We start from the raw sequence: 15,261 nt of genomic DNA on the forward strand, positions 1-15,261 counted from the left end.
CCTGGAGGCGTACAAAAACTGTAAAACTCATTAACAGCAGCGTGTAGGTGCGGAAGGGTGATACCTTGAAAAATTGTAATCGTTTGTACTATTCTCTTGAATAAATTTTGTTTAAAAAAATGAGTCCTACTACTTTCAGAACAGACCATGTATTTGTGAAGACGCGTATACCATTCACATGAGGATCAAGGAGCCAATTTATTGCTGTTAATAATAATAAGGAATAACAAAATACGCTCCTATCCTTTACTTTTAACTTCGCAGCATGCCTCCGACTAAACTCGTTCAAAAAAGCCTCTTTGCTGGTACGTTTGCATACAATCACAAACCGTAAAACCGCAGTGACGTCTAAAGTTTTACTAATCGCTGCACTTTTATGTTGCTGAAAGCACGGCAAACACTGGGACACTCAGGTACCTAAGCTCTCAGTAGTCTTCAATGGTCAGCAGGGTCAATGAAGGAGCAGAAGAGAAAAGGAACCCCACCTGCCAAGGGAATTCGCATTCCTTGGCCTGTCTTCCTCCGACAATTTTCTGCGATGATATGTTTCGCATTCCACAGTCGATTGCTGAAACTGCCATAAAATCAAATTGGAATGTGGTTGCACACAGGCGCTTCATGAGTTCACGGACACAAAATACCGGGAAAACAAAAGAAACCACTTGGTGAAACAAGGCTTATCTGCTTGCCGTTGTGAAGATAGCGTTGAGAATGGCCAAAAAAAATTCGAATGAAATAGTAACTGCCTGCTATGAATCAAGCCGCCAAATGGCAAGCGCGAACACCATGGAGGGGTGTTGAAGAGCTTAATTTCACACTTTGAGCTCATACTTTTTATCTTTATCTTTTATTTTTGGTGAAAATGACTAGTGGTTGTTATTAATTTTATGCTAAATGGTGCTGTCTTCTCTTTCAATTGACCTTCTCATACGAGGATAGTTCTCACTTTTCAAAGCTTCGGCCAGCCAAACTATACCTTATTCGAAAGTTGCCGCCAAGTTTCTGCTTTAATGGGAAAAGGTGCTTCTATCGATCGCGCCATAGATTGGGACACTAGAGATCGGAGGCAGAAAAATCTAGTGTACATTACCCATGCCGCTTTCAAGAACACAGAAGAATAGAACAAGCGCCACTGCGCTTTGATGGTTCATCGTCACGTCTTGGGGCTTGTCCTGCTTCTCGAACAATACCAAAGTGAGAGAGATAAACTCTTCGCATAGCAAAGGAAAGTAGTGACCGATAATAGTTGCCGCGGGCCCTTCTGAATGGTTCCAGCCCCTTTCAAATTGTCATGTAGGCCCTAACGCGATTTATCAGCGAGAAGATCCGCATCAGACGGCGAAATGATAGGTCTTAATGCGGGTAGGAAGATGAGTTACCGTCGCTCACTCAACCCGTGCAAGAAGCACATGTCAGCTGGGAAAAACACGTAATGGCGATGCGGGTTCCGCAATACATTCTGGCTAAACGCAAGCTTCCTGTGTTTCGAAAGGGCAGCGCTGTACCTGACGGTGCATGCAGCGTTGGCAGTAAATGCAAAAGGGAATAAATAATGAGAGAAAGCGAAGCTGGTGGTGACATCCGACGACTCTCAGTTCAAGCAACCGTAGTCGTCTCCTGGTGCTTGCGAAGGTGATATGCGATAAATGATGAAACCACAGCTATGAGCTGTGGGGGGTGCCGTAATAGCGAGCTCCAGATAACTTTGGCTACGTGGGTCCTAAAACATGCGGTAAAATCTAAGTACGAGGAAGGTTTTGCATTTCGTCTTCATCGAAATGTGGACGAATTCCGGCCGGGATTCATGCTAACGCACGAGCAAACTGTGCCACCTCGTTTTGTTTATTACTGCCTGAAAGACATACCATTGCACACAAACACGACAACGAACCAGATAAAATCGAAGGAAAATAATCAAAATTTCAATCCGTCCTGGAACTGGAAACGACGGCTAAAATCACGCTCGGCATGCTTAATAGGGCTTCAACTTCAGGAACCTAGTTTTGACAATTAGTCTAGCCACTGCGTCACCGCGGTAGGTACAAGGCATCCGACAAACTTAGTTTTCTCTTGGCGCGCTCATGCATTTTGAACATGTGGGTTGCAATGGGCAATTGCACCTGCTAAAAACGCAGTGCAAGTTTGTACACTGCACAAAGTTAACATTTTTCGCGTTTTTTTTTTCGTTTAGGTTCTTGTCTCCGACTTGTTTTCCATACAAGAATGCATCTGGCGTTAGGTGCGCCTATGACTTCATCCTACAAGGGCACAACAATAGCAGCTTTTCCATTCCGGCCCATTAGGACCATGTGCGCATGCATTAATGGTGGCAGGCAGTAAAGGCATACGGCTTGCTAAAACACTCTAACCAAGACGAAGCGTGCCCCGCAGTCACAGAGCTGTGGGTTACTTCTTACTGCAGCTTATACATCACCTAGGGAAAGGTAAGTGATTTTTATTGGTTTATTGGGGTTTAACGTCCCAAAGCGACTCAGGCTATGAGAGACACCGCAGTGAAGGGCTTCGGAAATTTCGACCACCTGGGGTTCATTAACGTGCGCTGACATGGCACTGTACACGGGCCTCTAGAATTTTGCCTCCATCGAAATTAGACCTCCGCGGCCGGAGTCGAACCCGCGTGTCTTTCGGGTCAGCAGTCGAGCGCCATAACCGCTGAGCCACCGCGGCGGCCCAAGTCATTTTTATGTACTCGCTCTTACTTGCATTCTGGAAAATGCACTACAGAGTATGTTGCATTACAGCTCATATAATGGCCAATCAGATCATAAGACTCACTTTTGAAGCGACGTAGAATAAATACGAGCAACGGAGGAAAACAGCGTAGACGACTGCTGCATACTACATCAAAAATGTAAGACAAATCTCTTGGTCATGTAAATCAAGATGTAAAAACCAGCAAGCAGGAAAGACACGCTCGTAACGGTAAAAATTTTCACTTAGCTTTGGGTTGCGATCTACGCAGACTATAACACACAGCGCAGAACCTACCCCACCTACGAGCTACGCCTATGCAAGATCTAGGCCGTATATCATATTTTCGGCGGTGTTTTGAACTTACTTCATTGATAGCCTTCATGATGGACTTAGCCGCCTATGGGACATTAAACCCAACACAACAAATCGCAACTCATTGTCCACCAGGTCTGCTACATTGCATCGTTTCTATGCGCGCAATGTCGCACTGAAGCGGGGCTGCCAGGCTACACGAACATATGGCTATTCCGTCTGCAGTGTAAAGCTTTTCCATACATGATCTTCGGTGCATTCTATTCTCGACTTTATTGAATCCAAAAGTGTTGCACTCAGTTTATAATCGAGGCTGCAATTTTCACAAACTGACTAGCGTGGTTTATTGTGTTCCGCATTAAGTACCTCAGTAATTGATGCAGCGTCTGTTCAGGTGCGTAATATCCAATCGATCCATTTCTTGTCCCGAATCGATATAAATGTTAGTGCTGCCTAGGATGAAAGCTGAGTACTACTCAGCTTGTCAGTTAAATGCTTCTCAACTGAATACTTCTTGTTTTAAGGGCTACTCAAACAGAAAATTACATGGCACGTGTTTCTCTAGGTGCAAAATTTGCCTGTTCGTTGATTACATCGACATTTTTTTTTTTTTAACACGGGTTCCTTTAGTCAATCTAAGAGGCCTGAATTTTTTCCCCATGCCTCAAAGCCTTCTGTTTCTAGCAAACGTCACATCCTTATAAGCACCGGAATGAAGCCATTTATGAGCTACACCTATCACTTACACATCTGCATTCATGTGCACGTTTCATTGTTCCTTCATCGTAGCCCATGACAACAAACATTTTGCACCCCTCTGTGACGCATCACAGTTTTTTTTTTTTTTTCAGGATTATGTCCCATACAGGACAAAACTGTTTTAATATCCACAAAATATACCAGACAATAGACTTAATGCCCGTGGTAGCCTCACAAAATGTTGAGTAGCTGACAAAACGTAAGTCAGTTCTGTTCACCTGCCGCTACAACGTATAGAGTAATGCAAGGGAGCAGCCTTTCTCTACTTGCATGTATCAGGCGACCATCGAGAATAATCATTCAAAAATAATGAATACGAAATCTGTTCCAGGTATGCGCAAATGTGGTCGTTCATTGCCTTGGAAAAGAGCTGTAAATCGTGTTTAAAACATTTTATTTGTCTTTGTTTACCTTTTCTTCCTTGAGTTTTCAGGTCACTTTTGTTGGCCGTTGTTGGAGGTCATTATTTAATGTTGGTGTATTAACGATACTATTATATTTCTGCTTGCGCTTTCTAACAATGTGGCTCAATTAGAGCAAAATTTATGCACACGATTCGATGCATTTTTCCAATCGGCTTTCTTGTGGGCTGGGCGTATCTAGCGAAATCTGTTGTGGTGGAAGCTAAGGGTTTCTGAGCAGGCGTAAACTTGAGCTTCCTTTTCTTTAGCGTCCTCTATAACCCTGGTGAAGGCTAATGAAGGAAGGAAAAACTTTATTATACTCTAGTGCTTCTTTTTTTTTTGCGGTTTTGGGGCATCCTCAGGGCATCCTCTTCGGTTCTATCCCCAGGAGCTTTCTCTGTCGAAGTCGTCCGCCTCAAATCAATGGTCGGGTGCCCTCAGTCCGGGGCTCTGCTGGCCACTGCCGCCCGTTGAGCTCACTGTACCAGACCTTGTTGGTCTTCACAGCGGTCGCTGGACAGCAGAGTCTCCCATTGCTCTGCACTCGCGTTTTGTATTTTGGGGACCACGTCTATGTTTTGGCAGGCCCGTGAGATGTGATATAGATGTGATTTATCCATCAAATATATTTAGACGGGGGCTTTATATGAGGGGTGAGCGGCTTGAGTTATACATAAGGATATACTCAACGGCAGTCTTCAAACGTTCAGCAATGGAGTGATGCACGACTTGTTCGGGTATATAATTATATAGACTCTGACTACGTGCACAAAACAAAAGTAAAATTTGGACGACATTTAATCTACCCTTAAGAGTACAATACGACAGCGTTGGAGATGCCTCCCGTACAAGCACTCCTTCGCTTTCGAAGATTCATAGATCGCAGGGAGTCCTCATACCACTAGCACTAGTGGCGCAGGTGGGCCACCTGCTCTTTTGTGGCACGAACGGACGGATGTCGCCTTTTCTCGTCAACGAGAGCTATAATGCTGTCGCATTAAAATGCGACCATGCGCGTGCATGCGCACATTCGCACGTCATTACTTCGTACTCCCTTTTTTTTTTTCATGTCTACTCCACGTTGCGGGTTTCCCCTGAACACATTTAGCTACAACCTACTGGTTGCATGCCTAACCTGAACTACCCATTGGTTTACGGCGAATAGCTAACATTGCCTGTTCTCATGAAGCAACGCGAAGCTGCACATCCTGCTTCTTTTTCAACAGTGACGTTTCGGTAGCAAATTTCATGAGACATCAGACTACAAGTATACGCTTTTCAGGCAAGCAAGACGTAAATTTATTTTTCGACTTGAACGTTTTCGTCTGGAAAAGTCGGATATCGCTTAGTTGGCTCATGAGCAGTATGGTACACTGCGGCCTCGTCATTGGTTTAACCCTTGGTGGCGGACGTGTGCGTGAGGACCCATGGCACGTAGCGCGCCACCTCAGTGTAGACACCGGGATAGCGTGAGTGGCCGCAGCCCACACCCCAGGAGACCACGCCCACTAGCTCCGCAAAGCCTCCGCGCCGTTGTATGGCGGGTCCTCCAGAATCACCCTGCGCAAAAGAAAAAAGGGATGATGTTGAGAACGGTCGGACACTTCGAAACGCTGATCTAAAAAGCAGCGGGCCTTAGTTCAGTGGGCATTTGGCACAATCAGGGGAGTTCGGCTCGCTTTTGTGCTACTTTCTTTGCGAGCACTGTCTTGTTCTCACAGATGTCTACGCAGATATAGCGCTAGTTTTTGCATGGCACTGTTTCACTCAGGAGTAATCAAACGCACGCACAGACTTAGTTTATTTCTTTTAGTGCTTTGCATAATCATGGGACGTCCGCAGAGAGCATATGCGGTACAAAACTGAACGTCTGCTTCAGAAAATACGACAAACAAATTTTACAGCTATAGAAGCTAGCATTGTGCCGTGCTTTGCTTTATCGTTCACTGTCGTATAGTTTCCTGATAACGTGCACTCGGCCTGTTTGACACGCTTATGATGAAGCGCTACAGACAGCTTCGAATACTTAAGAAATGACTATGAAAATCAAGAAAAATCAGCTGTTACATTTCGACCAGAACATTATTTGCTGTCTAATGTTGCTCCAGCATGTCCCGAGATGTCAACTTTTCTCATCCTTTCGTTATACGTGTTTTTAATTAATGAAATGATGTTATCCGGAGAAGTGTTGCGAGGGGAGGCGTAGGAAGGGGCGGACGTTTTAAAGCATACGGGCAAAAGTTCATTTTTGTTTTTTGTTTTTGTGCGCTGTACTTCACTTTCCTTCTATGATGCGCCTACAAACTCGGTCATGTTTCACGTCAGTGCCTGCATCACTGTGGTACGATATATTGAAAGTAAACTCCTCGCATTCTTGCCCTGTGTTCTTCATTGACATGGTCGCTAATAGGTATTCTTCACTTTTGTGAGGTAATTTCTGGGGTTTTGGGCGGTATATTATGTCCTCTCATTCGGACCACTGCTCCTTCACCCTCTCCACCCTGCACAGATTCCGGACACAAGAACGCACTGGCTGAAGTCATTCTCTCCCCTAATATTTGTAAGGCGCTGAGGTAAAGTCTCTAAAACGTACTTTAAAAAATATCAATAGCCAGTCTACCGCTCAAAATTACGCTGGCAGACTTCACCTGACAGGAGTCTTTGCCACCCCCTTCTTGCATGGCGCAGAACATGGCGTCCGCGTTAAACGGGTTTTCTTCGTGGAAGCTGTCGAAGGCCTCTTTGTAGATGCGGCCGCATTTCTCATCGTTGATAATAGGCACAGATACTGCTCTCAGCTGCCCTGCCACTGGTCCACCTGTTATGCACGAAAGATTTCATTCATTCATTCATTCATTCATTCATTCATTCATTCATTCATTCATTCATTCATTCATTCATTCATTCACGAGATTTTGGCGTTGTGCCTACAACAGGAGCAGTTTAACGTGCAGATTACAGGTCGCGTTGTTAAAGCTTAAATACCTAATTGTAAGTTTTGGGTGATATCTGGTCATTTGTTTGCTCTCAATACACATTTCCCGCTACTTGCGTTGTACCCAAATATAGTACGTAAGCTAAACTCGCGGTGCAATGTCTCGCTTCTTGGCATGCTTTACAGTACAGTGAAGCAAGCTGTTTACTAAAGTAGACCTCTACAAAACATGGGTTCCCCATAGGCTGCGACAGCGATGCCGGAGCCCCAATCTTTTCTTCGTATTCTTTTGCATAATTAATGTCGAAAACGTTACCTGCAAATAGCGTGCCGTAACCGGACACGGTGAGCAGAGCTTCGGGCTTGTAACTCTCCTCGGGCAGGCACACGGGGCCCACAAAGCCACCCGAGCCTTCGAAGTCGAACGATTCGTTGACCTTCAGCACGGCTATGTCGTTGCTCAGCTTATCGTTGCCTACGAAGCCCTCGTGCACGATGATTTCTTTCACCTGCGCTCGAGTCATAAGGGTGTTAATCTGAATAATATGAATGAAACAGATACTCTTTTAATAAAGAACAGGAGAAAGAAATATCTTGAAGCTTCTCTGTATTCAACGCAGAGCAAATGTTGTTAGTCAATGAGATCAGTGAACGTTACCAGGAATTGAATGGAACTATGAAGCTTTGCTTTATTTGAATATTTTTAACCACCGCCGCGGTGGCTCAGCGGTTACGGCGCTCGGCTGCTGACCCGGAAGACGCGGGTTCGATCCCGGCCGCGGCGGCTGAATTTCTTGAAGGCGAAATTCTACAGGCCCGTGTGCTGTGCGATGTCAGTGCACGTTAAAGAACCCCAGGTGGTCGAAATTTCCGGAACCCTTCACTACGGCGTCCCTCATAGCTCAGTCGCTTTGGGACGTTAAACCCCAATAAACCTAAACCTAAACCTGAATATTTTTAATTTTCTCTCAGGGGAGGCCCTTCCGCTCTTGCCATTCCGTATGTTTTCTAAATTTTCTGTCCCTATCAAGGTGAAACTAACCTTGCTCCTAAATTCCAGGTGCTTTTTTGCTGATCTCGTGCTCTACAGAGATTTCACTTGCTTTGAAGGGATACTTACCAATCTTTCCTGAGCGGTGGCGTCCAACGGCGTAGATTTTTTCAGACTTCCTGCTAACACGTTCAGCCGCTTGGGGCTCATTCTGCACGCGTCAAGGAATAAAGCAGAAGAGTTGTAGGGATTTATCGTGCTTGCACAGAGAGCACATGCATTTTATATAGTTCGTTTATAGTTTTATATAGTTTATATAGTTCGTTGCGCGCGCTCTCAAGCGATGCATGTCGGTCGGCTGCTTTGTGCAACAACCAATCGCTTATTACATATATATGGTGTTAAGCTTTTGCGGTTCCCAGACGCAGCACCACTTTCGTCTCTCAACATTTTTCCTAGGACATGCTACCTAAAGGGCGAGAATTTCTGTAAACTACATGTATATGCACACTGACATCGTACAACGCGCGCAGCTGCACAAGTAGCCTGAGAGCCTTGCAACAAGGAATTATGTAACATCTGCTTCCGCTTGTCGGTCAAGCGCTTTTTAGCAACACTCTTCTGGAGCTTATTTTTTGACAGGGAGTGCTTCAAAACTAAACGAAAAGCATTGCCTGTACGACCTACAAATTATTTGTCAAACAGCAACAAGCTAGCCTGAGGTTGAAACGTCTTAAATTTTTTTATTGCCTATAGAACGAACTTCTACAGTGATTAAGGGGCCTCCCCGGTTAATTAATGGTTTCTCACAGCTTTTCACGTCATTTTCCTTTCTCTAATTAATTTCTCCCCTAAAATGGCTGCATATACACCAGACCTCAAAATGCTCAATGAGCGTGTGCGGTTACAGGAGTCTGTAACAAACTATAAGCGTCAAGTTAACAAACTTAACCTCAATCAGTTAACACTGGAATGCACGGTCATCTGGTCACGGCGTCTGCAAACGAAACTTGGAATGTGTTCGCCCGTTGCAATTTCCATAGGGCGAAATTCACCACCTTCGATTACGTGGGCTCCGACTAGGAGTAGCTGCCCTGCTCTAGAGCATGTTTTTTTTTCTCTCTTTTTTTGGGATTGACACGGCCGACGTGATTATCAGGTGTATTTCTCACCCTTCAACGCAGTGGGCCGCGGTCACCACTTCTGTCGGCGAAACAATGGCGCCTCCGCAGAACACGAATTCTCTGATCCTCAACGCCACCTGTGACAGAAATGACGCAAGAAGGCATCCATTGCAGTTTTCTTCTTACTTCGCCACATTGCGAGCTTCTGCAGCTCTCACTCAGACGTTAATGGCTTGCACGAAATTTAGAACGTAATGGAGTTCGTATTAACCTCCTTACAGATAAATCTGTACTCTCTCAGCCTATCTGGAGAGGCACGAACGTACCTGAATGAAGCATCTGTTAAAGACGAAAGGAGCATTCTGTTATGTTATTAAAATTTACGGCAACAGGGGAGAGCGCAAAAGAGAGAAAGGCCACATCCATGAAGCTAATCAGGCGCGAAAGGAGCGCGGAATAGGCTCAGCGAGCCTGCGTGATATTAAGATATCGTTGAACTTTTTCGCTTTTTTAAAACAATTCCTTTCTCATGATTCTATGCGTTAAAATATCTGAAAACTGACAATACGGCTCTCAGCTTTCACATACCTCTCAGGACGTCACCGAACATGAATTATAGGCCCCCGGCCAGCTGTGCTTATTTCATTTGTCTGCGGTGTAATCATGTATGCTGGCTGATTTACCGTCCCGCATAACTTTCTGAGCTAAGCACGGGGCGAAAATCAACCCAAGCCTACAAGTAATAAAGCAGCCAACATTATTATTCATTCCTGTTGAACCTAAATTTCGGTTAACAGCATTAAGTCCTGAAGTGAAAAGAAAGTAAAAGTTGCGCATGTAAAAAATTCAGACTTCCGTTCCTACGTTCTTTAGCTGCCCTCTTAAATGAAACAGGCCAGTACCTGCCAAGGAAACTCGCCGGGCAATGCTTCCCGTCCACCCACAATGCGCCTTCCCGGAGTCCGACTCACTCCGCACTGAACAGCGCCTGCGCGTAAAAGGTTCAACGGTTAGAAAGTGTCGCGACCATTGAGGCCAGAAAAGCAATGTTTGGAAAGTCTTGCTTTCTGTGGTACTCTTGCCTTTGTGTCGGCGTGTGCTGCTGTCCTGAAGAAGCAAGTTTTTTTTCACAAGGTACTGAAAGTAACTCGAACATTTCAGCCGCAAACAATGAGCAAATTAGTTTCATTTATTTTCTTTACACGAAGTTCATAATCTGCCTGAAGAATGAGATGAAGTTGAAACTTAAATTTACTGGAAATCGCCGTTTGCGGATGTACTGCGAAAATCCATGGCAAGGTGGCCACTTTAGGCTTAACCTGACCGGATTGAAGTGCTCGTTTGAAGTTTTTATTGCGAGGAAGGGGAACCAAGTACATGACCGTAACATGCCTGCTGGCTCGTCTGTCCGGCGCCGTGTCAGCCACTCACGGAAAGGTTTACAGCTATTGCTTGTCCGACGCGAAACTGATCACCCTTTTATTGGCAGTTAATGTACGTAAACATTTCTGAATACAAACGTGTGAATACCTTCCACAACACACTTTGCAGAAGGTATAGCGGCCTTTCTCAACTTGGACTTTCCAAACGGGAATAAATTGCAAGCTGCATGCCTAACTCTTCATCGAACAGTGCCTCTCACAAAGTTACCCATGAGTTAGAGTCACTGGAGCCAGGGGTCACGGGTAAGCGCCACCAAACGTCTGAAGCGAGAAGCTGACTAGAATTTGTGGCAGCGGCGTTCCGAGGGGTCTACTGGTGGCGCTTATTATCAACCGAGTAAGAGTGCGGTTCAGTCACTATTGAGTTCACCTTATACAAACCGAAAGCGGGATGAGTACGCCGCTTCACTAATTATATATACTTTCTTATGTCAAGGAAACTTGTTCTGCATGTTGGCCCGGTAAAACGACTCTTCGTGAGGAAGACTACAGTTTCATAGTTGTTTTTTTTTTTCGTTGAATTTCATACTGGCATGAGTAAACTTTTTGTTTTGTTTTTGTTTCTATGTAAATTTATCCTTAAGGACCAGGAAACTATTAAATGTAATGCATTCCTATTGTAGCAGATGTTCAGAGGAGCAGGCGGTTCAGAGCCGCCGCTCTATATTTTACGGCTTTGCAAATGCCTCTATCTGAATGCAGACGCGCCATCGCACAAAATTACAGAATATTTTTTTTTCTGTTACTAATTAACTTGTTTAAAAAAACAACATATGATATAAATACAAGAAATGAGCAAAAACTCCAACACAAAAATGTAAAAGTTTTTCTTACCATGTGTTGCTTGTGCGAGCAGAGCAACTAGAACGGCTGTTAACAGTGCTACGGAAGGCATCTTTGTAGTATAAGCGTCTAGCTTCACTTCTCTTTTAAACGTTCGCCTCTCTCGCAGTCCAGGATATACGCTCATTGTGAATGGCCAAGACTCTCATAATGTTAGCGCCTCTTTGCGAAACGAGGTTTTTCTCGAAATATGCGGGCGCCAGAAAAAAAAAAAAAGAACTTCTAACCAGCAGAATATGAGGCAGTGATGCGTCCTGTACCCTCATCTCTGTCAAAAGGTGAGTGACCTTTCTTTTTTCTTTCTTTCGAGCACTCTATCTCATTCAGATGGCTTCGACAATCTAGTGGCGACGTCGCTACATTCTGTGGGTGGCATGTATCTTGTCGCTTCGTGCCGAAAAAGCATTGCTGGTTTTCGAAATGAACTGCTTTTAACCACCCTGTCAAGCTAGACATGGAACAAAAGTATTCATGCATCACACGGTAACATTTTATTCATTTGAGCACGGCTATGGACGTTAAAAAGTGAGCAGAGAAAAAGTGCAGAATAGCAGCGCTGTGCACAAAATTCCTTCATTTTTGTCAACAGATGGTGATGATAATAAAGAAGATAGTGCTGTTTTCTTCGAACTGTGATAACCTCATGATAACGTCGACATAACCTCATCAAGACTGCTCAAATGGTAAGTATCCATGGCCACAACTATGGGATAAAACACCGACAGCCTTCACAAGTTTTGAAGAGATATAGGTTCAGAGGAGATTTGGTTTATCCATATTCGCAAGAAACACGTCAGAACGTCCAACTAAATTGTCGAGACATGGTTCGCGCGATCCTAAAGAACTCGACTGTCTGCTAGCGACATTTCCGAAGATTTGGCCCCAGTATGAGACTCTATAGTGGCTTCATCGACTGTGAGACGCCATGTACAATGTGCTGGGCTAAACAATAAGAGCCAAACTCGAAACACACACATTTGTAAAAACCATTCGGTTTCCAGGATGATGGAGGTAAACAACACCAAGAGTGGATAGGTGACGTGTAGAAATGTGCAATTTTGTTAGAAATCACTTATGCATATCAGCTAACTAGAACCGCTAGGATGTGTAAGGTGGGGACGAATCGTTCAACAACTCCAAGCTGTAGCGATGCTAGTCTAGTGGTTATGCTGAAATTCAGGAAGTGGGAATAAAATGTCAATTTTACCCCACTTTGTGGGATTTCCCTGGAGATTGACTTGGCGGTGTGTAAGTAAACATATACAATATGCGTATATCAATGGGCAGTTTTTATTTCTTCCTGGTGCGTCAAAAAGCTTATATGGCGCTTTAAGGTCAGCACTTGGGTACGCAGTGAGGTGTTGTAACGAATGCAGAAAAAAATTGTCCATCGATATGTGTAGTTAGGCCAATGCGAAATTAGGGGGGCTAGCACTGCGCATTGTGGTGTTCGGATTTGTTGTGAACAACGGATCCGAACACCACAACGTTTCTGCCACAGCGTTAATTCCAACGCATGCAGCGGACATCTATCTGTCACAAACGCCACGTGTAGCTCGACTGAGGTGTTCACCTTTTGCTTTGGACGCTCCCGCTCTTCGTTGGTTTCGTTGCTTAAAGCGCGACTAAAGGGTCCACTGTCCCAGAGGGACATTTATGCGCCTTCCCTTTCGTTTATCTGTTGGCAACGTGGCATGGACTTTTATTATGAATGTCAAACGCGGCCATAGCGAAACTGGCTTTACCTAACGTAATGAAGCCTTCGCTCCACCCCCCCCCCCCCCCCCCCAAAAAAAAAAAATAAAACAACGATCAACAGGGGTATGAACTGAACAGAGTGCGGACGTACGCTTGATTCCATTCTTCAGTAAATGCAGTCATTTTTCCAAATTTTCACCAGTTCTTAATTGAGAACGTGCAATCAAAAATATTTCTTTATTTCACGTCTTGCGTTTATCTTCAAGTTAATTTTTATGCAATGAAGACACCTTTATAAGAAAAGTAACCAGATATAACAAGGTTAGAACAAATAGTTTGATGACTGCCTCGCAGACGGGTAAGGAGCAGCGCTTCACCAAAATCGAAGCGGCGAAATCTGCTAAACCGGCCGCGCTGGCTCAATGGTTAGAGCGCTTGGCTACTCGCGGCGGCCGCGTTTCGATGGAGGCGAAACGCAAGAGGCGCCCGTGAGCTGTGCGATGTCAGTGCAGGGTAAAGATCCCCAGGTGGTCGAAACTATTCCGAAGACCTCCACTACGGCACCTCTTTCTTCCTTTCTTCTCTCACTCCCACCTTCTTCCCTTCCCTTTAGGCGCGGTTCCGGTGTCCACCAAGATATGTCAGACAGACACTCTGCCATTTCCTTTCATATCTCGGTGGACACCGAGTTACGTGAGACAGATACTGCGCCATTTCCTTTCGAGGGGACTGGGTATCTGTTTCAGCCGGCGTCTCGGTTTGGCAGACGCGGTTCTTGCGACACGCGTCTGTTATTTCACTCTTTCATATCTTTCAATTCTCCTCTATCTGCATGTATAGCAGCGCGGTTGTGGCTCAGCTCGAGCCAGTAGGCAGGCCCTGCACTTTCCTTTTCATCCTTCTTTCAGTCGCAACATTTTCTTTAAAAAAAAGGAAAAAAATTGGCGACGATTACGTTACTTCCTAATGCGAAATTTGAGCGCAGTTCATCACTTGTTTCCGCTTTTCGAAAGATTGAGGCAAAACATTCGAGCAAGACATGTACGTACAATTACAGACAACTTCTTTTTCACACATTTTCCTTCATTAAACACTCCACTAACAGTGCTTGATTGTCATGAAGGAAGCATTGTAGTAGAAGAAATATGCATAGATGCTCGACTTGCTGCACCAATGCCTGGTTCTCAAAGACGAGGTCTAAGCAAGTATTTCGCGAGGATGTCACAGCCATGGGAGGCGTTACAAGCGAGAGGAGCGGGATGTTCTCCCGCATAAGTGGTAAGAAAGCCCTGTTTGCCTTTATATGTACACTAAAGTCCCCACCCACCCAGCCATCCTGACAGTTGGTGACACAGATGGCAATTTGTGGTTCTAGTGATCGAGGATTGATTGGTATGTGACAGGCGATGGTGAGTTAATGAAGTCGTTGTAATTAGTTGGTTAACTGAAAATGCAAAAACTGGAAAAGGGGTTTCAAAGATGTCAAAATGATCAGGATGAAAAGTCAATGCTTGATGATGCTAATTAAAAAAAATTACCGTGTGTAATTTATCAATTCTTAGAATTCTTTTTTGCGCACACAAAGACGACACTAAATAAGACAAGGGAGACGGGACGGAAAGCAAAATTTCAACTGTTTTATTCAGGAAAAGCACATGATATCTATACCAAAAAAATGGATAATCATAGATGCCACGTGCAAGCCAAAAAACCCGGAAAAAGCACAAAAGGAAGGGTAGAGGCATAGTCCTTCAATGTTTTTGAAAAGCATTGAAGGACAATGGTAGAGGTGACTCACCTCTTATCTAATTTATCCAGAAAGGCCGAATCTTTGTCATAAAATGTCACAGATGGTGTACTAACACGTGAACTACCGACTTTCCTAATATGGTAGGCATCAGCCAGTTATCGCGAAACGTGTCGGTGCTCCTGGACGAGATGCTAGTGCCTTGGAGCCTTGCATCACACATTTTTTTCTTTGTTTTTTTTCTTATCCACACTCATTGATGTGTGCCGGCAGGTGTGAACCGGTACCGTT

At 44.6% G+C, this 15,261-nt stretch overlaps 1 protein-coding gene across 1 annotated transcript; it reads right to left on the minus strand.

Annotated features, from left to right (window-relative positions):
• Nucleotides 1–5,582: 5,582 nt before the first annotated feature.
• Nucleotides 5,583–10,894, minus strand: LOC149340948 (trypsin-1-like). Its single transcript, XM_089551211.1, has 7 exons — nt 10,891–10,894; nt 10,143–10,228; nt 9,289–9,377; nt 8,246–8,327; nt 7,442–7,634; nt 6,839–7,008; nt 5,583–5,750 (listed from the first exon to the last, which is right to left on the minus strand). The coding sequence occupies exons 1-7, from the start codon at nt 10,892–10,894 to the stop codon at nt 5,583–5,585; spliced, it is 792 nt and encodes a 263-aa protein (XP_089407337.1).
• Between the last annotated feature and the right edge of the window lie 4,367 nt (nt 10,895–15,261).

This window comes from Amblyomma mixtum, chromosome 6 (genome assembly GCF_055824585.1).
Source record: "Amblyomma mixtum isolate Tamu chromosome 6, ASM5582458v1, whole genome shotgun sequence".
Classification (NCBI taxonomy): domain Eukaryota; kingdom Metazoa; phylum Arthropoda; class Arachnida; order Ixodida; family Ixodidae; genus Amblyomma; species Amblyomma mixtum.